The following is a 27,567-nucleotide window of genomic DNA, read 5'->3' as shown; positions in this document are numbered from 1 at the left end:
CATATGTTGTCCTATAGACATTGGAAGAAACTAAATCGACCGATATGAAATCCCCAAGAGCATCCCCTATAGCCTCCAGGACCGAATCCTACCAGAAATGAAGGGGAAGATTCAGTAACCTCACCCAAAGAGGAATCTTATTAAAAGTTTTAGTAGTCAAATTAAATGCAGGAAACCAAGGTTTGGCCATCAGGGGGAACCTTTCCTCCCAAGAGAAACCACAACCTAGGATGGCATTTCTGTCATCAGCATTAGCAAATTTCATTAAAAAAAAAATCCTTGCCATAGGGTAAATCTGCATTTCATCTAAAATGATTGGTTCCCAAAATTTGGAAATCCAAGCATGCAAATCTAAAAGAGAGGGCCAAAAACCTCTAAAATGAAAAATAGCAGCCGTATTGGAGTAATCCACCACATATGAGTTGATCTCCTCAAAAACATCTTGTTCAAAATGAAGCACAAGGGGAGTACTAACTGGGATAGGCACTGTAAGGAAACTCAAGTGCGGAAATAGCTTCCTACACTAATCTCTTAAGAGAAGTATGGTGCAAATCCTATTAAAATCTTTTACACTTACAGATTCAATATCATGTAAATAACAATATTTTAGCCAACCAGGCATTAAGAAAATAGATAGAGATAGAAAAACATAACACAAAGATTTTCTAGTGGGGAAAAACCTTTCAGTAAAACAACCCCACCCCTCCAGAACCTGCACAATGTATTATCTTCAACACAAGGTTACAATACACTTGCAATGCAAGTTCAACAGCGACAACAAAAGACTCCAGTAGCAACTCACAATACCAACAATACACTTTCTCACATCACATCTCTTTGCAACCCTAAAAATTCTTATAACATGCGCTTCACTTTAGGGCTACTCCCAAAGGTAACCGTATCAAGGTTTTTACCATTCTCCGAGAAAATAGGAACCCCAAAAAAAATTTTGGGGTGATACCCCGAACCCCACAATTGGGGTAGAGTGTACAGTACTCAAATTTATCAGTTGCCACATGTCTTCACTTGTCATTGAATCTTCTTAACATAGCTCTTACGTGTCATAGGAATCTGTCATAGCCATTTTAGCCATGATCTCCTTATACACAATTCAAGATGCTGACACATCAACATTATTTGCAAGAAATACATTTTACAAAACAAATAATAAGAATAGGAATTATCCAAGGTTGAGACACCTTATTCCTAATAGGCACAATCGAATGAATGACTGAAGGAGCAAACAAACAGAGCCCCTTCCTCACAGGATCAAAAATAGTTGCCTCATATGCGGCCACATCCGCATAAGATAAAGCAAATCGAATAGAAGAACCCTTCGCAAAAGGAGTAAAATTAACACTAAGACCAGGACCACCCCTAGCCACAATAGTCACCATAGGAGGAACCCTAGCAACAATAACAGGCAGAGCCAATGCAAAAATAGGTGTTGAAGGAGGAACCCTAGTTGCAGCAATAGGTAGAGCCGTCGTAGAAACAAGGGTCATAGTAGCTCCTTGGACAGGTAGAGCCATTGTAGAAGCTAACATAGAAGCCCCAGTAACCAGTGTGGGAGAAGTCACTAGATGAGCAGGAGAAATTGCAAGAGCGGGAGCGAGAGTTTTCTTCATCACCATGACTTGAAAGTAAAAAGTTGTTAATATATCCTTTGGAAACCTTTTAAGGTGCTTGACCAAATAGTATTGGGAAACTTGGGAGATATATGGATATAAGGATTCTATCAATAGGATTATAGAGAAGACTCCTTTCTAGATCAATTTTGGCTTATATCCTATAGGGACTATGGAGTTAAGGGAATTTCCAAATGAATTCAAAACCAGTGCCCAAGGGGAAGAACTTCCAAAGTTCATCAAACAAATCTTTGAGTGGGTAAAGATGTCAACAAAAAAAAGACAATAGAGAAATACAAGGAACATACAGATCAGAAAAGAAGAGAAACCAAATTCAAGGTTGGAGCTAAAGTGTGGGATTACCTTAGGAAAGGAAAATTTCCTAAAGGAAGACAAGTGAAATCATCATGATGTACCTTGATCATATTTTTCATATACATACATACATACATATACATATACATAGTGTATAGATATTTTATTTTGTAGTAACATTCACCACACATACTAGATCTATGAGAAACCCTCTAGAGATCTTATCTTTAATTGTTTCAATAATGTATAATGATCCATCGAGTGTATTAATGATATCTCGTGATTCAAATAAAATAAATGGTTCACTCTTAGTCTAATTGTGCTCAATCAAGTTCACAAAGTTATTGGCTTAATTGGTTACATCTTGAAGAAATATGGAATTAGAATAATTATGCTCAATAATATTAGCAAAATGGGAAGGAAAATGATTGGCGAAGATTTTCAAGTTTTGATTAGGAGGTTCCATAGATTTATTTCCTTGGGAACTCACACCATCCACTAATAATATAGTATCAGACTCAATAAGGTTTTCTATTTTATATTTTAAATAAATAGATTTCTCAATATCATAGCGAGGTGACAATGGTATTGAAAAAATGATTTTATATCAAAATTGGGTGAAATGCCTAGTGGTATCTATTTAATAAATGTAAAGAAGCATTACAATTTTATTATGATCAATCAAAGTATGACAGAGTTCAAAGATTCGGAAGGAGGTATAAAATTACACAATTTGAATCTAGAACTAAAGGAAATAGCACAGAGAGATTGTAGTTATCACTTGTGTGAAAGTATTATTATTGATCTTTATGAAGATTTTAGGTGGTTTTCTAAAGGGAAGATCCTTATTTTCATTACACAAAGCTAATGACGAGGAGGATCCAAATTGATCCCTAGGTTGATGTTGATACTTATGAAGGGTATTACACAAGTGCATGAAAGAAGGGAAATGATAATAAAAAAATGTATCTTTGATTTCTTCTTACAAGCTCGTATTAGAATAATTTGAACATATTTATCACAAATAGGATAAGTAATTTGTAAATGCAACCGATGAAACTAATACATTCTCTTTATAACTATGTTTATAATTCACCAAATTAGTCAAAGCAACTTGTGGACCGGTATTATTTTAACAATGTTGAGCAAATACATCAACTAACTATTATTTCCCTATTTCCATCTCTTCTCTCTCAAGCACAATCTCAAGGAGAAAAGGAAGAACCCTAAAAAGCCAATCCTCTATAAAGATTTGATTTTTCTTATTTATGATAATTAGTGGGAGATATTCATTGTATCTACTATTAAACCCATCCAAATTAAGACTATGCAAAAGATAAAGTTTGTTAGCTTAGGAAATGATGGTCCTGGGAACCCTACCCACTCCCTCTTTGTTTGAAGAACTCTATAAAGGGGTATACATTTTGATGAAGAGAAGGGGATGAAGAGGAAAGATGATGAGGGGGATAGTACCTCTTCTAAGCCAGCATTGATGAAGAAGAAAGTGAAGTTTGAGAATATTGTAAAGTTTTCCTAGAAGAGGTATGTTAAGGGTGAGAATTTGGATCAGAGGTTAATGGTGAAGAGTCAAGGGAAAATCATGTTGGTGCTAATGAATACGTTCATATCTCAGCCTCCAAGGGTTATTGAAGTCCTAAGAATAATAATATTATGCATAAGCCTTACGCTAGTGATGTTAACCCTAGGAATCGAGAAGAAGGGTCCCTATTTTGGTTGATTATGCTAGTTCGATTGAACATAATCTGCCAATTTTCCCCTTATGTGTTACAGGGGCAAGTGAATGTTTCTAAATGCAAGTTTGGCTAAATATTTGGAAGTATTCATAAGGAGGTCTTTATTCAATGTGATCTTGATGATTTTCATTACAGGAGGGAGCCTACATTGGGAGTCCTTCAAATTGTGAAAATGGAGTTCATTAATTCCTTTGGACTGGACTAATGGATTTTACATGAAATCAAGAGCCTTAATCTTAGGGCTCATTCTTTTCCAACTAAGTTTGAGGAGATGCAATCGAGCATTGGGAATGGGGACATGGTTTCTCATAATGTTGGTGATAATCCCTAGTCTCTAGATAATAAAAGAATGGTGTTGGAAGAGGTGTTAGCTACAAAGAATAACAAAAAATTGTTGGATGAAAAATTGGAGGAAGTAAATAGGAGGGTAGATAGGAAAAATAGTAAGTTGAAATAGATTCTGCAACATAGTCATGAAAGTATGAAATTCAATGTGTCTAACCTAAAAGCTCTAGTGGTTAAGTGGGAAGCCCCATACCAAAAGAAGCCAATTGTGAATGTGGAGCCTGATACTGATGATATTGTTGGTCAATTAGAATGGCCTAGGAAAAGGACTTGAGTGAGCCTCAAGAAGAAGGTTATTATCATGCTCATGGACGTTCAAGAGCTTAAGGCTTTGGTGCAGAGGGTGACTTCTCTAGAAGAAGAGGTTTTTAAGACCCTCAAAGATCTAGCTTAAATTGGCCCTATTATCTATCTCTTTCTTCCGTTTGCTAGTTTTTCTTATGCTTGTTTGTTACGAATATGTTGTCTACTATTTTTTGGATCTATTTCTAGTAGTATTTTGATAATGAGAGCCTTAATGCTTAATCTTTTGTAAAGGATTTTGTGTCCCTTCAAAACGAGCATTCTTGTAATTAATCAAAAATTGCTGAAAAAAGTAATTGAATCCAAACTATAACTAACATTTCAAAACTAAGATGCAATTTGAAAATTTGAACGTAAATTTTTAATTAAATAAACATGAAAAGGCCAAAACCTTAGATTGGATGATAATTAGGATTTCCAACACATGTAACAAGGAAAGCACACCTCACATAAAATTATCCAAGCTAATTAAATAATACAATCCATTACATGTATGCAATAAACCTAGATAGATGAGTTTGGGATAAAAATAATAAATATTCAATTAAACTTAAAAATTGAATATATTGGAATCCAACTCATTACTAGATTTTTGAAGAAAGAGAAATGATGTTGAAGACATTTTCATCAACTTATGATATAATTTTAATTTTAGAATTTCTCTTATAGTCTTACAATATGTTAATTGGTTGTATTCCAATCTAGTTCACCTATGTAATTACAAATGTGAACCTAATGCAACGAGTCCGATTTTAAAATATGGACTAAATAAGGGGGAAATGGACTACAAAGATCTAGTTACCATCCTATAGTGGTGTTAGTTTAGTTGTGGTATTGTTGTTGTTTCCAACAATTCTCAAACACTTGTTATACTATTATGATCATAGGCTTTGTGCCCTCCCTTATCTAATGTGGTTGTAGCTTAAACCTTCATGTTGACTTTTCTATGTTCATGCCAAGAGACTTAATGCTTCATAGCCTCGCTGAGTTGGTGTGATTGTATGCTTTGTGCCACTATTGGGCTACCATTGTCACATATATAGACTATTCTGGTGAATTTTGTGTGTTTAAGACCTTTGGTTGTCTCAATGCAAGTAAGCACAAGAAATATTCAAGAATACCTTTAGGAATTTAGTGAATTGCAAGGTTTATACTCTCCCTAATCAAGAAAATTCAACCGTTTTGGAACAAGAGTCAAGGACAACAATAAAATATTCAATGGACCTAATATAACATATCACAAGCACACAATATAGAATAGGTCTCCAATTAAACTCTATAACCTAGATGTTCATTTGCCATTCCACAATATTTAAAATGAGTAAAGGAGCATATTTAAATATAATACAACATGCATGCCACTACAAAAATGCACTAAATCAACTCAAAATGGCTAGTAGCAAGCAGTTAATGGAGTTTAAATTTAAATCTTAATTTCGATTGTTCAAGGTTCAAACTCATGATTGCAAAAATGACTAGCTAGTAGGAAGGAGTTAGTGAAATTTCAGTTGAATGTTGATATTAAAATTTTGGGGTTCAAACCCACAATTACAAAATTGGCATGGGTCAAATATATACCCACACATCTAAATTCATAGTGATAAATGGGAGATTAAGAATCATGATCAAACATTTGAAGACAAGTGATAATAGGATCAAGTTATATTGATTTCATTGGTCCAATTGTACAAGAATATACAACCAGTACACTAATTATAACCTTTAAATCAATGAAAGCCCAAAACATAACCCAACAAAAAAAAATATGGCTATATACAATTTTACTACTACAATTATATATGTAAAAGAGGGGGAAAAAATAGAGAAATAAAACATAGTATTTGAAAATAAGTGATTTAATAGGATCATGAATTCGAATAATTTTATTAGTTCAGTGTTTACAATACTATATAATTTATATATTAAGAATTATATTTAAAACACTCTACTAATCAAACTAAATCTAGAACTGAACAATGGGTAGCCCTCTCCTCTTTTGATATTGCTCTTCCCATGAAGCATATATCCATTTAAAAAAGTCCAAGACCAAAACATAACAGCACCAAAAAGACATGGATATACAATTTTCATCATATGATTAATATAAAAGATTTAACTTATAAATGATTTATAAATACGAGGGAAAAAACATGAGAAGTTAGTAGTTAAGGAAGTTGGTGATTGGGAATTGCTAACAGACAATCCTTAGAACCGATTCAGGTATTGTGAAACTGAAAGTAACCCTTGCATCTCTGCGCCATTGTTGAAAAACTGTACGAGCAACACTGCAAACGCTGCATTCAAAAGAAGCCGCCATTGTACGTTGGGGGTCTCTTTGTCCCTATTGTATATAAGGGCCATTTTGTATATTCTCATTATTAATCTGGTTATGGGGAAGAACCAGAATTATACTGTAGTTTGTATGTTTCTTGGGCTTAAATCCCACAATAGCAATCATGGTGGCAGAAAAAAGCACAGAAGTAGCCACAGAGCTTCAGAACGATGTGGAAGATTGATATATTTCTTATGAAGGGCGAGGAGGAGAAATTTGCGAATCTGCTTCATGAATGATAAAAATGAAACCAACTTTTGGACTAATTCTTGACTTGGTATGTTAATCTTATTTGCATTTCTCTGTTGAAGAGCACAAATCTCAAGTAACAAGATTGGTTTGATTATTTTGTATAGAAGCCATGTTTTAAGAGGTTTAAGTCTGGATTTAGTAAACTGCAAATTCCAGTTTATTTTATGGTACTTTGCTCCACAAGTATTACATCAAATTGTCTATTTCCTGATATGGAAATCTAAATTTTATGGTTATTTTACTCTCATGTTGCATTCTTTTTTTTAGATGTTAGTATAGTTTTTAGTATAGAACTAGCCATGACAAGGATAGCAAGCTCTGCAAAAGCAGGGACAGTAAAAGGGCAGGCACTAGAGCAATATGTGAATCATTGACAACACTAGCAAGTCATCACCAACACCAGCACTAGGAGCAACAACAACCTCATTAGTATAGTTAATATCATACATGAACTCAATTTTCTCTTTATCAAACTTTTGTTTAATAATTCTTGAGCTTTTGTGGGTGCTAGTATAGTTAGTATTATATATGAATTCGATTTTTTCTTATTAAATTTTTGTCCAACATTTCTTGAGCTTATAGCTAAACATCTCTATATGTATCATTCAATGTATTGTTCTGTTTGGTAAATGTGATACAATGACTAAATCGATATGATAGATAATTTACTTTATAGATGGTATTCACTTTAGTATGATTTGAAATTATTTCAGCATACTTTTCTAATATACTTTCTACTTAATATCATTTTTCGTTCACTTTGTCTATTATCTCAACCTCTCTAGGTTTAGGAAATTTATCTTCCTTCAATTCTTTTAGAATTTTTCCTAATATTAAACACATCTCTATATGTATCATTCAATGTATTGTTCTGTTTGGTAAATGTGATACAATGATTAAATTCATATGATAGGTTATTTACCTTATAGATGGTATTCATTTTAGTGTGATTACAAATAATTTCAGCATACTTCTCTAATATACTTTCTACTTGATATCAATTTTCATTCACTTTTTTTATTATCTCAACCTCTCTAGGTTTAGGAAATTCATCTCCCTTAAATTATTTTAGAAATTTTCTTAATATTAAACACACCTTAATGTCTTTGCCCACCTCTTCTTCATTGTCTTTCATCATAGCATATATTCATTCTACTATCATTTGTGACATTTTAAAATCAAATTGTAGTGGCATTTTGTAGAAAATATAAGTGTCTAAATACAAGGCAACTTATATGCATCCATTGACATTGTTTTTAGATTAAGGTAAAAGCAAGTTTTGAAGAGGCCCTAAAATCTTTTACATTAAAGAGAAAGATAAACCATTAAGCACAACCAGGTTTTAAAAGGAATTGAAACCAGCTAAACAACTAAACCAGGTTTTACAGGGACCTGTGACCAACAGATGTGACCAGAAAAAACAACCATAAAAACACTGGAACCTGGACAGTCCACAGACTGGAGCAAAGCAGTCTGAAAAACCACCCAAACCAGTATCCAGCAAACCAAAAACGCATCCAATTTACCATCACAATAAAACCAGTCAGCAAAAGGGAACATAGGATTTTCCTTTTGATTTGAAGTTTCCCTTTCACGACCGAATGATCATATCTAAAGGGGGAGCAGAAGACTTAGTCTTCTTCCTTTTAACCGCAATCCAACCATCCTCTAACTTCACTGCCTCAGCAACCCAATCCTCAGAAGACAAAGACCCATGGAACCCTAAGGACGCAAAAGCCACAACAAACTCCCTGTGAGAATCAGACAACTTTCGGCCCCTAGGAGAAACATCTGAAACAGGGGGAGAGACCAAAACATCCACCTCAACCACCGACTCAAAATGAACACTATCCTCAGCCACAGAATCTGCAGGAACATCCAAGGAATGTTCCACCAAAGCATCCTCCTCAACCACCGGCTCAGAACGGACGCTAGCCTTAGTCATAGAATCCGAAGGAGCAGCCCAAGGTTGTTTAACCATGTAGTGCTCAGAGGACATTGTTAATAGTCTAAGTTCTTTATATTTCCATTATATTTTCATTCCAAACTGGTGCATATAAGTTGCACCATAGACGACGCCTCTAAAGACATCCCATCACGCAAAATGTTGCTTGCTTATCAAATATTTGTTATCCTTTTTTGTAGGCATAGTATTTTGTGAGGATTTGAGTGACCATTTTTATTTCTATGCTGCTCTTTAGGTGCCAAACCTTTTACTTTTTAATGTTAACTATGACGATGTTATATTTATCCCTAGATATATATATGGTATTTTTTTTAAAAAAATATTATTTTTATTTATTTTTTTTTTTATTTATTTAATTTATTTTTATTGGCTCATGTTTCTCTCTAGTTGGTCTCAGCAATACTCTCATTGTCATGAGAAATTTTAGATGCTTTAATAATTTCATGTGCTTGCATGAAGTGACACTCCTCATTTACTTACACTTTATGATTTTTTACCCCATTTTGTCTACTATTTTATACTTAATCAAAGACCACATGGTGAAATTGTCGCTACTTTTTTTTTGGCAAAAAATGTTGTTATACAAGTAGTGATTGACTCATGTATATGTATGTTATACAAGTAGTGATTGACTCATGTATATGTATGTTATCATAAAACATAATATAATTGTGCTTTCCATCTACGAAATAAGTTTTTTTTGGCTTCCTCCAAGCAAAGAGTTGTGTTCACAATGCACATTGCTAGACCAACTTTACTAACTCATCTTGAATAGATAAACAAATTCTATTAACACAATTTCAAAAAACATTATTATTCTATATATGATGAACCTTAGTGGTATAATGTAGAGTTCTTCAATGTAACCTTAGTGTCTTAACATTCATTTCCTTTTTCTTTGGGTTTTGTAACTTCTAAAAACAAACTTATCTCATAGTTAATCTCATAGCCTACTATTAGAAACTTGACCTTAAATTTTACAATCATTCGATCTCAATTTTATCTTCTCCTTGTTTGTTTGCAATCATTCGATCCCAATTTTATCTTGTCCTTATTTGTTTGTTTGTATGTTGTTTGTAAAGTATTCTGTAGCATTTTGTAGAGTATTCTATGGCATGAATGCATGACCTTTCATTCTATGACATGAAAGCATGACCTTTCAACAACCTAGTGCAATTAATTTCACTTTCTTAGGATTTTCCACTGAGTTATAGATAAACGAATAGTAGGGCCAGACAATGTCCTTGAATACTAAAACACAAAGAATAATAGCCTTTCGGAGTGGCAACCACGAGGAAAATCGTTAACAAAATTAAATATTAATTAATCCCGTATTATCTGATTGTGAAGGTGGTTGGATGTTTGGTAAGTTTTCCGGAAAATCTCTTATCTTTACAATGTCAATATATGTGAGATTTAACGTGCTTTCCTTAAAATGTTCGTTTACAATAAGGACAGCTCAGCCCGCCGTAGACGTTGGACGAGAACTTCAAGGCAGATTAGATTATGCAGAAGAGATCTGGTACAAGATTCCATAAAAGATAATAGTGTTATTAAGTCTTCGCATAGGTATGTCACGCCTATTTGGAATTTACTTAAAAGGGTGAGGAAATAAAACAAAACAGTTGATGGGCTACCAGCATCAGCACAACGCAGTGACATTTGGAGTTTTGATTTGATGAACAAGATTAAATAAAACTTGCAAATGATATACACAACGTGCAAAAAAATACGGTCACAAATTTATTTATATATTCCCAATTAACTATTACAAGGATGCCAAACATCATCCACCAAAGTAGAGTGCACCTGGCTTAGAATCCCAAAAAATAGGAAACAGCAACACTCTATAATAACAGAAGTAACAGATGGAGGAGCTTCAAACAACTAAACAATTAATTGGTCCTGCTGGCCAAAAACCGAAAGCTGAGATGAGAATGTCTTCATCCACGTCCCACTAGACTAATGGGTATCTGCAGGAACCATAACCTGCCAATAGAAAATATATAGAGGAATTTGTTAGCAGAGAACATAACTTTTTACTCATTGCATAATGACTAAAACTGTGCCAATACCAGACATCCTACAAGGTGAAGCAAGGCTTTTGCAGAGAATAAGCATATCCTAAAAGACAAGGGAGATTTGACAAAAAAAATCTGCATTTAATGAATGTGAAATGAAGCACATCCATGCCAAATAGAAAACATGTCATGCCTAATATATACTGATACTAGAATTCTTTGTGCTCATTTGCTGCATATATATACTGAAGCAGATACATACCAAACACAAACATGCCAAGAATAATAACTAAAGAAAGACAACAGCAGCTACTTACTAGGTTCTTTGTGACCATTTACTTAATCTAAAGTGAACAAGATCCATGCCAAACATTGCATACTGAGAGAGCAAATCTCCACAATCTATAGATAATCTTATAATGTTCCTGGATTCAATTGTGTTGCTGTTTTCCATATCAACATTTTGGACCACACTGTGTGATGATAGATCACAGAGTGTGATCCTCAACGTTGATGCAAAGAAAAGCAATACAATTGAATCCAGAAACATTGTAACATTGCATAATGACTAAAACTGTGCCAATGCCTTGCTTCACATTGTAGGATATCTGGTATTGGCACAGTTTTAGTCATTATACAAAACAATGATTAAAAAGTTACGCATATAAAGTGAAGAAGTTATGCATATGAAGTGAAGAAGATCCATGCCAAACACAAACATATCGTGACTGTGTATTCAACATTTACTTTCTAGATTCTCTGTGACCATTTAGTGCATATAAAGTGAAGCAGATCATGCCGAGCACAAACATGTCATGTCAAATGCCTAATAACCAAAGAGAAGACAACATTTGCTTACTAGGTTCTTTGTGGCCATTTAGTACATATAAAGTGAAGCAGATCATGCCGAGCACAAACATGTCATGTCAAATGCCTAATAACCAAATAGAAGATCATGCCAATCACAAACACGTCATGACTCATGCCTAATAACTAAAGAGAAGGCATGCTTGTGGGTCCCATAGGCTGCTTTGGCCTCACGGACGTTATTATAATCGTTCATTCATACATTCACTAAGGTTCTTTGTGACCACTTACTGCATAATGTGAAGCAGATCCGTGCCAAATAGAAACATATAATGCCTAATAACTAAAGAGATGTCAACTTTTACTTACTAGGGTTCTTTGTGACCATTGTTGCAGCTCCATCAAAGTAACAGCTCGCCCCTGAGTTCTTGAATTGCTGCCAATAGTTATTGAATGCATAGGATGCATGCCTAAGAACCGAATTGGGCTGATAACAAGGCTTTCCTGGTTGGATGTCAATGCAGGTGTTGTTACCCTGAGAACAAGCATATGTAATGGCATCTGGCAAAGCCGAAATATTCGCCTTAAGATCGACCACGCACCACAATGGACCCCTATAAGGTGGGGGCGGAGGAGGAAGAGGCTTGTACTGAGAATCCTCAAGCTTCCCTGTGAGATCAATTTCATAAACACTTGATCCATTTGGGTATAATAAACCCCAATGCCTCTCAGTCCCAGGGCCAGGCTTCTGATTCTCATTAAAAACTGAAAAAATGAACACTGGGATGAATTGATTTGGCCGGCTAGGGGTTCCAAGGGGAGGATCTGCAAGAATTCTTCTCACAAGTCTCCGGTTATAATGAGCTGCATTAAAAATGTTAGCCCCCAACTGGTTAAGGTCGCCAGCATTAGGCCATCCAGTTTCAGCTATTGACAATCTAATGTTTCCATAGCCGAGCTTGCTCATTGCAGCTATTACTGCATCAAGTTGCTGATCCAACAAGTTGGTATACACAAGGCCATTGGGATCGGTGTAATTCTTCGCATCATCTGCGAAGCTTGCATAATCAAGGGAAATGTTCTTGGGGTTAGAAGACCAGGGAAAATAAGGGTATACATCAACAAAAAATGAGGATTTGGATCGATTCAGAAACTTCAGCATTGGTTTCATTATAGGCTCAGCAATATCACTCCTAAAAGCCCCGGCTGATGGAGGAAATGAAATGTTGAGAACATCCATAGCTAAAGGGGTCCCTACCCTGATATGGGTCAGATTATACCTAAGCAAAGCTTGCCTAATTTTGCGCATTGCAGGGACTAACTGATACCATGTCTGGTTATGGGAGTAGTCAGACAAAATCTCATTCCCTACAAGTACAGTTATAATTCTGGTTCCAGGGTAGAAGTAAATAACATTGCGCTTAACCCAGTTGTTTGCAAATGACTGGTTACTTGAAACATTAGCTATGTCCTCATTTCTTACCATCACAGATACCTTGATACCAGTGTTAGAGAGGGCCTTAAGAATTTCTGGATTTGCATCATAGAGTTTCACCATGCCCACCTTCATTTTCTGAAGCATGGGGACGACCTCTTGTGGGGAGGGCAGGTTGTTGCCAAGTTGCCCATAGTTAACCCCAATCCTGTACTTCATTGCATCTGCACATTACCAAGAAGAGGGAAGAGAAACTATTTAAAATCGGTTAAATTCAAGTACAATAAATATACGACAAGCAGTAAACAACAGCTTGTAAAGCAAGAAGACAGCCATTCAAGCTTATCATGTAAGTTTTACTCTAATATAGCAATGATCTCAACAAAGCCAGCGAGCAATAGATATAAATTTTGAGGCAGAAAATCATTTGCAAGCCATGGGCATGCTCTGTAACAATTTTTATTCAAAACAAGAAAACCATAAACATCTGAAATGTCAATGGGCCCTTGGTTTATGGTTGAGGTTGAAAGGTTCTTTAAAAACCTATCAGGGATAAGTCTTGCTGACTGTAAGGCTCCAACATTAAACAGGGAATGAGGTCAGTTTCATGTCCCCAGAATAGATATCCCAGTCCTTGGCTCTCAGCCGAAGAGGAGGGTCAGCCGTAAGGCCTATAAAATAACTAATAAATAAAAATATTTCACGAAGGACCTCCATATAAAAGCATCTGAAACATATCCCAGTAGCTTTGGTACAAAGTCGCAAGGGACGGGGAGTTTGACACCCTAAAGCACAGATCCATTAAGGTATACAGCTATGCATAGGACTATTACAAACACGTAACTAGAAACAACCCAGAACGTATGATCGTATTAATGGCCGCACTCCTGACCTCTCACATATCTGCTGCAATTGTATACTAAATTGCATGGATTGAGTTGCAACATAATAATGATCTAAGTAGTCTCTGTTCATGGCAATGCCCAGGTGACAGGCACTTTAGATGGACATGTGTCAACGATTATGAAAAACACACTGAAAATTGTAAGGAACGCATTTATCCCGCGAAATACAGACAAATTCCATAAAAATGGCCAAGGAATCCCGCGAAATATAGACAAATTCCATGGAAGGGCCAACGGAAATCAAAAGATATCGAACTATGAGCCAACTCTGGGCTATAAAACAAAGGGTAACTCAACAAAAATTACAGTAATACTGATCGAAAGACATCCGAACATAGATTTCATTATCCAAGTCAGTTCTCGTGCGGGAGTCGTTAATAACAATGTTCATCACCTAAACATCAGAGGCATTATGGAAGACTTCTTACGAACGAAAAAAATCAGGGGAAATAAACTTCTGATGCTCCTCCGAGGCATCATTTCTCGAAAACCACGGAAACGCAAAATGAATTACAAGCAACTAAACATGAGAAAATCGGGCGAAGACCATAAGACGATTACAAGAAGCTAAAGAATATTAAAAGATTGGAAACCCAGAACATACCGGGGCAGTAGTTTCGTAAATTCAAAAAGAGTACTTACAGCAGACATCTGAGAAACATCCTAAGAATGCCAGAAGAAACCAACAGAAGATAGATCTCAGCATCGGCATTGTTTAAATGCGGAACTATTTCTCAGGAAAGAGTGGGTATAAGATTATATCCAAGGTTGAATCCGACAAGTTATATTGCAGTAATCATGCTCCCCGGTGGCTTATTTTAATGGGCACAGATGAGGGGTTTTTAAAAGCGCAGGGCAGCGTGAAGGATGTCATGAGAGGACCGTTGAACGGATCCTTTTATCATGATATTGGGACCCGCACCATGAAAGGAGATGAAATGTGTTTTTGTTCATCGAAAAGTGTTTCAGGTTGGGGTCACAATTAAAGGCTTTTTTTTGCAGGTTCCAATGAGAGTTAGCTGGAAAGCAATGACCCTTCTCAGGATTAGCTTGTACCTTCCTCTTCGGGCGGGGTAACCGCCTGCAAAAGTATCAAAGCAGTTTAGAGAAGATTTGGATCTCTCTGTGGAGGATACTGTCAAGTGGCTTGGTAAAAATTAAAGTTTTGGGTGGGGATTTCGAAAGCGTATTGGAAATTGATATTGATATGATATGGATTAATCACAGAAATAAATAGAAAAAGTTAAAAACAAAATGATTAAAGATGATTAAGGGGAGATTTGGGTTATAATTGTATAGTAGAAAGTGTATTTTTATATTTATTAATTTTAGAATCAATATATTTGCTAGTTTTTAGGTATGGTGATTTTCATTTGAGGATCTTGTCAAGTTCTTTGGTAAAAATTAAAGTTTGGGTGAGGCTTTGGAAAAGGTATTGGAAATTGATATGATATGGATTAATCACATAAATAAATAGAAAAAGTTAAAAACAAAATGATTAAAGGGAGATTTGGGTTATAATTGTAAGGTTGAAAGTGTACTTTTATATTTATTATTTTTAAAATCAATTTATTTGCTTGTTTTTAGCTATGTTGATTTGGATTTATATAATTATGTTTAAACTTACATTTTTCTTAAAATTGAAAAATTCATTTGAGTCTTAACATGACTTCGCTTTACTTCTTAAAGATCAAGGTCCAATCTTTGTATTATTCTTTTGATATCATAGCTCAAATTCATATGGGAAATCTAAACTTAATTTAGAATTACAAGTGTTGTTTTAAGTTTCTAATTTAGTGAAATCAAATCTAAACTTTGGTCCAAGCGAACTACTAGTCGTCAACACATCACTTTGAATGTGAAATATCCAATTGAAATAAATTGTGTTGGTATGAAAGGGCAAATCCTAATTTATTTTCTAGGCTATTCCAAGTTGAGGAAGGATGATTGAAGGTGAACTTTGAAAGAGCATCTAAAGGTAATATGGGTCCTTTCAATAAAGGATTTGCTGCAAGAGATGCTAAGGGGAATATGATTTAGAGCAAAGCGGTTTTTGAGGGATCAAACAACATAGCGAAAGCACATGTGACTTTGGGAGTGGTGATGATGGCCAAGAAGTTGGTTGTTACCAAAATCCACTTAGAAGGGGATTCATTGATCAAAATGAATACATTAATAAAGGGGAAAGCTCTTGATTGGAGTTTGAATGATATACAAAAACTGTTTATAAATTGTTAAACACTTTTCAAGCCTTAATAATTTCCCACATTTATTTCTTAGGCAATTAGGTGAGAGATGCTTTATCTAAATGGCCAGTGTCATTCAATGTAAATTTTATGGAGTGTTGGGAAAGGCTCTACAACTTTAAATGGAGGGGAGATTTTCAAAGTATGTTGCCAAGATGTGCAAGTAATGATGACCCTGATCTTGGAGATATAAGATATTTATAGGGATATGTTGTGAGAAGTTTTAAATAGATTTTTTTGGGTTGAAACCTATAATAAATGTCCCTTTGCCACTACTATGGGTTGTGTTGTTAAACCCTGCTTGACCCTTTCTATGAGCATGTTAATTCTTCAATTATATTGGTAATACAATGCCTTGATAGATAGACTATTTAATTTTACCATATTAGTGGATAGTGGTGATTACTTTCTTATAATAAAGATACATTATACACTCTTAGTTAATGATTAAAGTTATTTACTTGGTGATAGTATACTATGTGTTTTTAGTTAATCATTAAAACTATTTTTATGATGATGAAATTCATATGTTAGGAAAAAATGTTATTTATATTTGTAGATTATTAGATGTACTTACCCCACATTTGCAAGTGTCTTATTTTATATTTTGGTTTGATGTGTCCGATGTGGTTTAATGGAAAGGAGTCGTAGTCACTGACTACACAATGTATCATTCCCCACCATTGCATGTTTAGTTAGATATATATTAGTGCATGCTTGTCTTTTATATAGGTTTGCAAGTATCAAACATCAATTTCTCTAAATTATTAGGATGAGCATGCCCTATCACAATATCTCAATGGTAGGGGAAACAAGATAATGTTCACCTCTAAATCTTTACATGAGCTTATTATTGCCTGAAATGAAGGACATATGACATATGTATGATTGACTGCTTATTTGAGTTCACCAAGGTGATGTGAATTCATGAATCTAACCTTGAACATGATAATCTTTTAGAGTTGTTTTCATGTGTTTCGGTCATAAGAACTTTCTCGTATGTTTACTTATGAAATTAATTTATTAAGATTAATTATGATACAAGAATTATTAAATCTTGTGACTATTTGATTATGAAATATTAGAATAATTAAGTATTATGAATTTTTTTATTGGTAAAAGGTTATTGCCTATTTGGTATAGCCTATGACGATATTGTCTTGTTTACTTAATATTGTTGCTCCTGAAGTCAAGGGGACTTTGAGAGGGCATTCCTTTTCTCACAATATATAATTATTCAAATTTATCTCTTTAATATGTACCACTTTATATAATTTATTAGATTTCCTGCCTTTATGAGTTAGCTTGCATATATACTTCATTTTCTTTTCTATTGTTTTATATTTTTTAAACGTTCTTATTACTTAATTATAGAAATAATGGCTATGGTCATAAGTATTAGATTTTTTTAATAATTTATTTTTTATATGATCAAAATGTTTTTTATTAACTAAAACAAGTTTTACAGGGATCCTAAAACCCAAATGTTTTACATAATATCTGAAATATAAATAAAAAGTAAAGTCCAGCTAGTATGCATCTGTTTATAAAAAGCCAAAACCAAAAGATAGGCTCGTGGCCAAGAAATAAAATCCAGTAACCCTAGATAAGGATGAAACAAAAAATGAAAACTAAAACTATTAGTTCTCCCCATCTAGAACCTATAGAGTCTCTGCAGCTTCATTGGCCCTTCAGTTGTCTGCACCCACTTGGTCCTAGTTCTAATCATCTGTCGATCCCTTGGTCTCTTTCTTTTCTTCCTCAATTTTCCCACAGTCCATACTGGCCTTATCTTCTTTTCCCCACCAAAGCAAGCTTCTTTCAAAGATTCACCCAAACTATTGATATTTTCATTCAGGGTGTTCAAGGTTGCAATCACCTAATTAGCCAAATTCGGATTATAAGTCTCCATCCTTAGGATTCTTTTTTCAACCATTGAGATACGATCCTCCTAGTCAGAATGGTGTCCCTGGTCGATACTTCTCATGTGGCCATCCTTTTAGCTTATTTTCTCCTTGAGCTCTTCTTTGTCATGAATAGCCATTTGATAGAGTGAAAATTATCTATCATGCTATTTTTAGCATTGTTGAGCAGGTTGAGCCCATATTCTCTCGCATTGTCAGAGATTGTAATAAGAGTCAAGTCTAGAAGTTCATCAAAATGAACTTTACCATCTTTTTCCTCCATCACTTGGGGGTTCATGATCTCTCTGACTATCCCCATCTTCATCGTCTTAGAGTTAAAATTTCTCCACGACCCCCTCCTATCTTTCAAAACCACCTCCCCACTATCTTCCACCAGAGAAATTATCTTCCCCTATGGTGATGAAATAGAAGGGATAGGGCCCGAGAACAAAGGAGTCTGGTCTTTTGTTTCTTCCAGCAGCGAAGCCTCCTTAGCCTTCCTTTTCTTGGGGTTCCCCAGTGTAACATTCATGTCCTCCTCAACCTTCTCACTATCCTCCCCCTTCACCTCTTCCTCTGATTTGATATCCTATTCTTCAATGCTATGCTCCTCCTCCTCTTGTTCCTCAATCTTGGGGGGGTTAGGGCTTAAACCTCTAGGACTTTTTCTGTTGGGAGCAATGCTAGCGGAGGGAGAGACTTCCTCCCCTTCCTTTGAATTCTTGCCTTTAGAGGGGGAGGTTTCCTCATCTTCTGATTTTATACTCTGAACTTCCTCAAAATCTAAGCTCTCAGTTTCCTCAGAAACATTCCTAGCTTCGCCTAGGGATTTTCTCATGGTCTGAGTCTTTAAGTACTCATATACCAGAAGGAGCAACCCGTCATCAAGGGTTGGGTTAGCAGTGGGTTTCTTTTTAAAACCCTCAATGCCCTTGCTTATGGAGGTGAAAAGATAAAAAGAAAAAGAAATTGTTAGCCCATGCCTAAAGTGATTTAACAGAGAAAAATGATGAGTTCTAACCCTATCGAATCTAGTATCCAGGGATATATATTCAATAATAACCCTTAAGACATACCTCCAAAGCTTTTTAATGGACTCCATTTCATAGTATGTCTTAGTCTTCATGAGTTTCTTCCTTTCATCCTCATCCTTCACAAAGTCCTTGATTATGTTGGCCAACATTTTCTTGTCTCTGAAGAATTTTATCCCCTCCATGTTGGAAATATAGATGAAGTAAGTGAGAGGGGAGGGGTGAATCAGTTACCACAAAAATCAATTCCAAAATCCCTTAGATGTCTTTAAATAATGTTGATACTTAGTAAACAGTGTAGGAAAACTGTAACTCGGTAGATTAATTAATTACTATTTATCTAGCATTCATAGTCATTAATATGCTTGCAAAGATTAAAATAAATGAACACAAGAGACACTAGATTTAACGTGGAAACCCAATATGGGAAAAACCACCAAGTAACTAGTCACCAATTTTCACTCTTCTGAAGTGAGCCCTGTTAGGAGCCAACCCTGTTAAAGGTTACAAAACACACTGTTAGGTGTGACCTTGTTAGAGGATTTAATCACCCTGTTACGAGTGGCCTGGTTAAAGGTCTTGAGAAAAATTCAACTGAATTGTCACCTTGTTAGAGGATTTATAAAATGGTTGTTAAACCAACTCTGTTAAGAGATTCTAGATTCACTGTTACAATGATTAGAAAGCAACAATGAGGTGACATGAATGATATGCAACTTATCTTTTGCTGATTACAGATCTCTGTTCTGCTTTTACTGGATCCTAGCTGATCGAATACAACTTTGCATTTCCTCCAAGATATCTAATCCTTCATCAGAGTTAGCTCAATTCGCTTATTCCATCCTTATCCATAGGCTCATTTTTTCACTCACACACTAATTCACAACTTGAACATCTATATATATACCTTTCAAATTATCAAGTCGGCTTAAATATAGGTTCCAATAACAAAAGAATCATTACATCAGTCGGCCACATGAAGCAATTTAAACTTAATGCCAAAATAGTAAAATCCTTTGCTGGCCCACCAAGCTCGATAAGCACTGCTCCAGAATGGTTTTTTAGTGTTAACCAAGTGAAGCTCGGTAAACACTGCAAACCCTACAAAAATCCTTTGGAGATCGAGTGAGCTCGGTTAGCACTGACCTTCCTTTGCTAACCATGTGAGCTTGGTAGACATTAACTTTCCTTTGTTAACCTTGGGAACTCGGTAGACATCAGCTTTCCTTCGTTAACCTTGGGAGCTTGGTAGACATTAACTTTCCTTCGTTAACCTTGGAAGCTCGGTGGACATTAACTTTCCTTTGTTAACCTTGGGAGCTCGGTAGACATTAGCTTTCCTTCGTTAACCTTGGGAGCTCGATAGACATTAACTTTCCTTTGTTAACCTTGGGAGCTTGGTAGATATTAACTTTCCTTCGTTAACCTTGTGAGCTCGGTAAACACTAACTTTTGCTACAAAATCCTTTGATGCCCGAGTGAGCTCAGTAAACATTAACTTTTCTTTGTTAAGTTTAGGAATGTTCGATAGACACTGTAAATTGCTTTGCAGATCATCTGAGCTCGATAGACTCTGTCTGATGATTGATATGACATTTGTGTAATATCAAAGACAATACACAATTAACAATTGTATCCAACACTCCAAAGAGATCTTCGTGACTTGGGAAATTAGTTCCTCATTAACCTAATGTATAACCCCATCAATTTTAACTCCTCCTTCATTCCAAGATTTCACCATTGTCTTGGTGACCTCATTATCGAAACCATGGAGTTTTTCCATAAATCTTGTAATGCCACCCTTCTCTAGCTTATGCCATACCTTTGAATTATTCCTCCACTTTTCCACCTCCCCCATCGGCTCCTTCCTACTTCTCTCCCCAATCATAATGTCCTCTAGTTCGAAAAACCTGCACCTCCTTCCTGTTCTCTCACAAACTTCAACTTCCTTTTGTTTTCGAATCCCAAAAAATATTTTACATTTGGCAAATAAAATGGTAGAAGGAAAATCGATCCATATAGTGTGCCACATGTACTTTATATGATGGAAAATTAATAACTTCACATGATTCTCATTTATGCCTTATCTGACATGCAATCTTACAAATATTTCCATAATTATAATTGGATTGCCTTCATACTTCCCTGGATATGTTCTAGAGATATTAATTCTTTCACAGCCCCTGGAAAGCTTTCATCATTATGCCATGTCATCACCGTGTTTTTTATTACTGCTTTATTTGCAAACCAATCCATGGCTAAGTTGGCGTCCCTGTACATATGGTTTATATGGACCTTTTTAAATTTTCCCAGATCAGATTTGGTCTCCTCCACCACATTTGCAATAGTCCAAGAGGGCAATGATTGACTGGTTATACAATTAATAATATTTAAGGAATCCCCCTCCAACCAAAGGTTGTCAATCCTAGAAGTCAAGGCCAATTTAACAATGTGACAAGCTGCATTAGCCTTAACAAAATGGTTCAAATGAGTCCCAGGAGGATAAGAAAAAGCTGCAATGCTTCCCCCATGTCTATTTCTGATTATTCCTCCACAGTCAGCAGGACTAGGATTCCCTTTGGCTGCCTTGTCGAAGTTGGCTTTATGCCAGTCTTCAAGGGGAAGAAGCCACCTTGCCTCTCGTCTTTTCCTATCCTTGTCCTTTTTCTTTTCTATATTGTTTCCTCCCCCTTCTATATCTCCTCCCTCTCTAGTTGCAAAATTCTCCTTCATTAATCCTTCTATTTTTTCCACAATAATAAAAGCAAGGGATTCCCTATCTCTGAAGATACGATTATTTTGCTCTTTCCATATTCCCCAACAGAAATGTGGAAGAGACTAGGAGCATAACATCTGAGTCTTCATTCCAATGTGAACACTATTCCATTATCCAAAGAACTCTTGGATGTTAGCTGAGATTCACCAACTAACCCCATAGTCCCTGGTCAAAAGATTCCAGACCTTGGAAGAGTAGGGACAATGAATTAACTATTTCCAAATCTTGCTTACAAAGGCTACACATGTTAGGGATAATCTAACCTCTCTTTGCCAAGTTATCCAAGGTAAGCACTTTGTCTTGGAGAAGCAGCCAAAAGAATATGTTAATTTTTGGAGTAAGACTAGGAATCCAAACCTTAGCCTAGATGGGTTTCTCCAATTTGTCCCACATTGAGAAGTAATCTGAAGCAACAGAGTATTGCCCATTTGAGTTATCTCCCCAAATGACTTTGTCCCTCTTGTTATTAAGGATCATTACATTCAGAGTAATCATCAAAGGTTTAAGGTCCTGGGAGACTAAGGATAGGTCTTGCCATCCTTGACCAACTCTGTAGTCACTAACTTTAAAACCAAATCTTCTTATACATATTTCTGCCCATCTCCCATAATTGGGGTGGTCAATAAGAGGTCCCTGACATAGCCAATTATCCTGCTAGAAAAAGATGTTTTCACCATTGCCTACTTTCCATTTTGCCTTAGACTTGGCCAAAAATTTTGCCTTCAAAATCCCATTCCATATGTAAGATCCTTGAGGTATCTCAACCTCACTAAGCAAAAAACTGAGGGATTGCCTTCTCAAATATTTCTCCACCATTATGTCCCTCCATTCTCCTGAGCTTTGAAAAATGCTTGGCCAATAGGGCATTGTTGAGATGTCTGATTTTTCTAATGCCAAGACCACCATAGCATTTAGGGAGGCAGACATGATCCCAAGAAACAAGATGATATCTCTTATTATCTTCAACACCTATCCTTAAGAAGTCTCTCTAAATCTTTTCCATTCTATCAGCATGCTTGACCAGGATCCCAAAAAGGTCGAGGGCATAAGTAGGGAGATTTTGAAGAGTAGATTTCACCAAAGTAAATTTACCTACTTGACTAAGGGTGGCTCCTTTCCAACCAAGTAACTTCTTGTTGAATCTATCAACGATACAATTCCAGAAGGATTCTGGAGGTTTAGACCCCAGTGGCATACCAAGATAATTTTCTAGAAGAGACCCAACACTACAACCCAGAATATGAGCAATTTTCGAGAGCAAAGGTGTGTTGATAAAGAAGACTAAGCTTTTATCCCAATTAATAGCTTGGTCTGAACCACTTGTGTAGGAATTGAGCAAACCTTTAAGCACTCTAGCCTCCTGGATTGAGGCATCTCCACCTAGGATAGTATCATCCATAAATTGTTAATGGGTGAAAGAGGTTTTCCTAGAAGAAGGCTTGAGGCCATGTAGGCTCCCATCCTGTCTTTTCCTTAGAATTAACCTCCCCAAGCATTTCGCCATAATGATGAAGAGGACAGAGGATAAAGGGTCACCCTGTCTCAACCCTCTTGAGGGAAAAAAGAAATTTGAGGGGGAACCATTGACCAAAATAGACAAAGAAGGGGTTGAGACAAGCTGAAGGATAAGTTTACAAACTTAGGCATCAAAGCCAAAAACCTAAAGAACAGCCAACAAGAAATTCTAGTCCACCCTGTCATAAGCTTTAGACAAGTCCAATTTAAGTAGAAATCCTTCTCTCTTTCCAACTTCCAAGGAATGAATCACCTCGTGGACCATAATAATAAAGTCAAGAACCTGTCTCCCTAGGACAAAACTAATTTTCTGTAGGGAGATAATTAGATGGAGGACACTGAGAAGCCTAGTAGTCAAAACTTTCAAGATGATTTTATAGAAAGAGTTGTAAAGCCTAATGGGTCTGAACTTGTCCATTGAGTCGGCCCTTGGGATTTTTGGAATAAGCACAAGAAAAGTAGCATAGATTTTTTTCAAGAGGTTCCTGGCTCCAAAAAATTCTTGCACAACCTTCACAACATCCCTTTTGACCACCTCCCAATATATCTGAAAAAAGAAAGTCAAAAAACCATCCGAGCTAGGACCTTTATCACTAGGAAGAGAAGAAAGGGCTTGATAAATTTCTTTCAAAGAAGGGATAATGTTCAACAAAGTATTATGGTGATCCTGCAACAACGAGGGTATAGCATTTAAGATGTCCTCTTGATCTGTCAAGGAGAGAGAAGGATCCTTAGAAAGAAGAGAAGAGAAGAAATTCACAGCTTCATCTACAATCACATTGTCCTTAGTAAACAAGGCCTACCCCCTTTTGATGCAAGAAATCTTGTTATGAGCCTGGTGCTTTAAGGTGGATAAATGGGAAAACTTGGTATTTTGGTCCCCCTCTTTGAGTCAATTAACTCTTGATCTTTGCTTCCAAAAGTGTTCTTCCCTACTAATGATATTATGTAGATCAGATAGAATTGACCTTTCTTCAAGCCTATTCAGGTCATTATAACCCTCCAACTAAATCTCTTCCTAGACAGTATGGAGCTAGTCTAACTTCTCGTCCTTCTCCTGGAATATATGCCTAAAGTCTGACTTATTCCAAACTTTAATATTTCTTTTCACTTTCTTCAATTTTTGGGCTATCCTAAACATTGTAGTACCTTCCACCTCAATGTTCCACCAAGAAGAAATTTTGGCTTCCTGCTCCAAATGGGAAGTCCACATCTTCTCAAAATGAAAAGGAAAATTTTGTTTGACCATCAAGGAAATAAATGAAAGTGAGATGGGAGAGTGATCCAAACCAACTCTAGGGAGAAGGGAAAGTCTACAAGAGTGCGTTTGCAACCAATCAGGGGAGATTAGAGCTTTGTCAAGATGAACCTGGATGTAGTCCTCGAAAGCCAGATTGTTAATAAAATTTGAGAGGTCTAATTTGCTTTCCTCATCTGGTGGCCAACCCTTTAGCTTTTTCATCATCAATAAGGGGTGATCCGATGGATATTTTCAGTGAAAATTGAAGTGTCTCATTTCTCTCCAAAAATCTGCACCATGAGAAAGATCTCAGCATCTTGATTCCAATTCAACTTGAACGGACAAAAATGGAATCCGAATGGAGAAGTTACGCTCGATCAAAGTTTTGGTCAACGGGCAGACCAGAGGGCTAGATAAGAGGCAAAATCAGACCATCTCGAAAGTGGTCAACAATGTATTTCAAAATAAAGAGCCTGATGAGAGCTTTCCAATGGTGTTCGTTTCGTTAAAAACGGAGCTCGTATGAAGAAGTTATGGCAATTTGAATTTTGGAGGCAAAAGTTTAAAATGGTGACATCAGCATGATGTCACAAAATCATAAAGAGAGGGAAAACATTCAAATTCAAATTAAAATAGATATTTAATTCGAATTAAAGGAATGAGATAATGGGAGTTGAACTCCTAACCATTGGCCTCCTAAAATTAAGGCCAACCAATGGGCTATTTATAGCATATGCAATGTTAAGAGAAGAGTTGTTATCTATGCATAACAAATCCGCCCAATCTTAGTTAATTAAGGGTATTTGTTGAAAACAAACCCTTAATTTTGGTATGAGATCATAACAAAATAATGGTAAAAGGGGCAAATTCGAAAATATGTAATCAAAATAGGGGATTATGTTTGTTAATTGTTTTAGCCCATTTTTGGCTAAATTTGATGTATAAAATGGGGGTAGTAGGCTTTGGAAAGGCATTCAAGTGGTGAGAACAGGAGAATGTTTAAGAGATTTTTGAAGACTATTCTGCACGTCGAGGGCATGCTATGCTGATGTGTATAAGGGAATAAGTCTTGGTGCATTTGTAATTGATTTTGGAGAATAATCGGATCGGTCGTACTCTATTGGAGCCGACTCGGAGACGTAGTCACATTTGTGGCGAACTCCGAAATCAAACTTTGTTTGCACTCTATCTTCTTCTCTTTCAATTCTGTTTATTTCACCTTAAATTCTTAAGTTTTGATGCATAATTTCATTTATGTATGCATGTAATAAGACTTCCGCTAATTTGATTCTATTTAAGCATTCAATATTGCAATTAGTCTAGATTTGTTCATCAGATCAAGGGGGGAGTTGAAATCCCCCATAATAACCCCTTTTTTATGTTGCAATTTCATATAACATCAAGGATCTTAGCCCAAAAATTCCTTCTCTCTTTTTTAGTATTGGGAACGTACATAATTTAAAATAAACCAAGAGTTACCACTATGAACATGGGAGACCTTACAAAGTAGGGTATTACCTTCATTATAAACAAAATAAATTTGAAAAGCCTTGTTGTTGTAGATCATCAACACCCCCCTATAGCTCCCTCCAAATCTGTAGCCTTACTACTCATGTTTTTGCTAAAAGACAACTTACAACCAAATCTTTTCGCATTTTAGTTTCTTGGATCAGTAAAAAATTAGGTCTTTGGTCTCTGATCATATTCCTAACTATCTCCTGCTTGTGGGCACCATTTAGGTCCCTAATGTTCCAAGATATGATCTTCATTTCTTTTTTCTAGAGTATTCCTTGATAGTTCTTTGGCTCCCATATGCCAAGTTCTTTTTGGTCTCATCTTGCAATGTCTGATATAGGCTTCTCCTACTTGGAGACTTGAACTTTACCCCAACATCAATCTTGACTCTACTTCTAGTCAGTGCTAGAGATAGAGGAGGATGGCCTTTATTTTGCTTCTTCTTCTTTTGAACCACACTCCAATTACCTTTACCATCTTGAGAGGAACTATTAATCCATTCCTACCATTTTGAAATCTATTCTGGGGAAGAATTGTTGATAAGTTCTAAAAGCTTCATCCCCACACCTTTAGAGATAGATAGATTTTTCAGGGGAACAATAGGTAGAGCCTATTCATTACCAACTTGACTAATCCCCTCATCAATGATTCTGTCACTTAGATTGAGTTTGACTATCCTTGGGGGGCCACCAAAATTCGAGGTTCCCAAATCAATGTTTAGCAAAATTTCCATCCAGGGGTCTTTAACCTACTAACATCTTGCTCTTCCTCAATCCGCAAGGAGTTTCCTACCCCAACTATGGCTTCAGTGACTTGGCCCTCAACATTAGTCACATTTGGTCCTATATCTCTATCCTTTCTCTGGTCTCCTTCCTAGCTAGGGTCATTCCTCTTTTCCTTATCTGAGATTGTAGGTCCTTTATCAACTTCAATGACTTTCTCTCCTTCCTATCGAAGGGCCTTTTTCTTATCCACAATGCCATCCTAGTTCTCAGAAAGCTTCGAAGCTTTTTATTTCTAGATCATTTTCTTCCCCTTGATTAGTATTGGTTGAATTTCTTTTTTTCTTATTTTCCCTAGGGCATTGATTTTCCTTATGCCCTAATTTTAAACAAAGGAAACAAGTGAATGACACGATTTCATAAATTAGTTTTTGAACATGCACTCCCAGTTTGGAATGAAACACCATAGTTTTTGGCATATCAGTGCCTTCCCTTACCCTAGTGCAAATATGGGCATAAGTGAGGCATCTTTTGGAGGTAGTAATCAGATCTATG

At 36.0% G+C, this 27,567-nt stretch overlaps 1 protein-coding gene across 1 annotated transcript; it reads right to left on the bottom strand.

Moving 5' to 3' along the window:
- Positions 1-10,615: 10,615 nt before the first annotated feature.
- LOC149534280 (putative glucan endo-1,3-beta-glucosidase A6) lies at positions 10,616-14,878 on the bottom strand. Its single transcript, XM_089803228.1, has 3 exons — positions 14,706-14,878; positions 12,093-13,382; positions 10,616-10,884 (listed from the first exon to the last, which is right to left on the bottom strand). Exons 1-3 carry the CDS (start codon positions 14,773-14,775, stop codon positions 10,853-10,855), a joined length of 1,392 nt encoding a protein of 463 aa, XP_089659354.1. The 5' UTR covers positions 14,776-14,878; the 3' UTR covers positions 10,616-10,852.
- Between the last annotated feature and the right edge of the window lie 12,689 nt (positions 14,879-27,567).

Source organism: Cupressus sempervirens, chromosome 10 (assembly GCF_028749045.1).
Source record: "Cupressus sempervirens isolate cs-2001-9-10 chromosome 10, ASM2874904v1, whole genome shotgun sequence".
Taxonomy (NCBI): domain Eukaryota; kingdom Viridiplantae; phylum Streptophyta; class Pinopsida; order Cupressales; family Cupressaceae; genus Cupressus; species Cupressus sempervirens.
The sequence above is the reverse complement of the archived record's forward strand: the minus strand, read 5'-3'. Positions and strand labels throughout refer to the sequence as shown.

Excerpts from the sequence above, each read along its gene's own strand:
- LOC149534280 (XM_089803228.1), bottom strand. The coding sequence starts at position 14,775 with ATGCCGATGCTGAGATCTATCTTCTGTTGGTTTCTTCTGGCATTCTTA. Across the intron at positions 13,383-14,705 it reads ATGTTTCTCAGATGTCTGCT|ATGCAATGAAGTACAGGATT; the intron begins GTAAGTACTCTT and ends GGTAATGTGCAG. Across the intron at positions 10,885-12,092 it reads AATGGTCACAAAGAACCCTA|GTTATGGTTCCTGCAGATAC; the intron begins GTAAGTAAAAGT and ends TTCTATTGGCAG.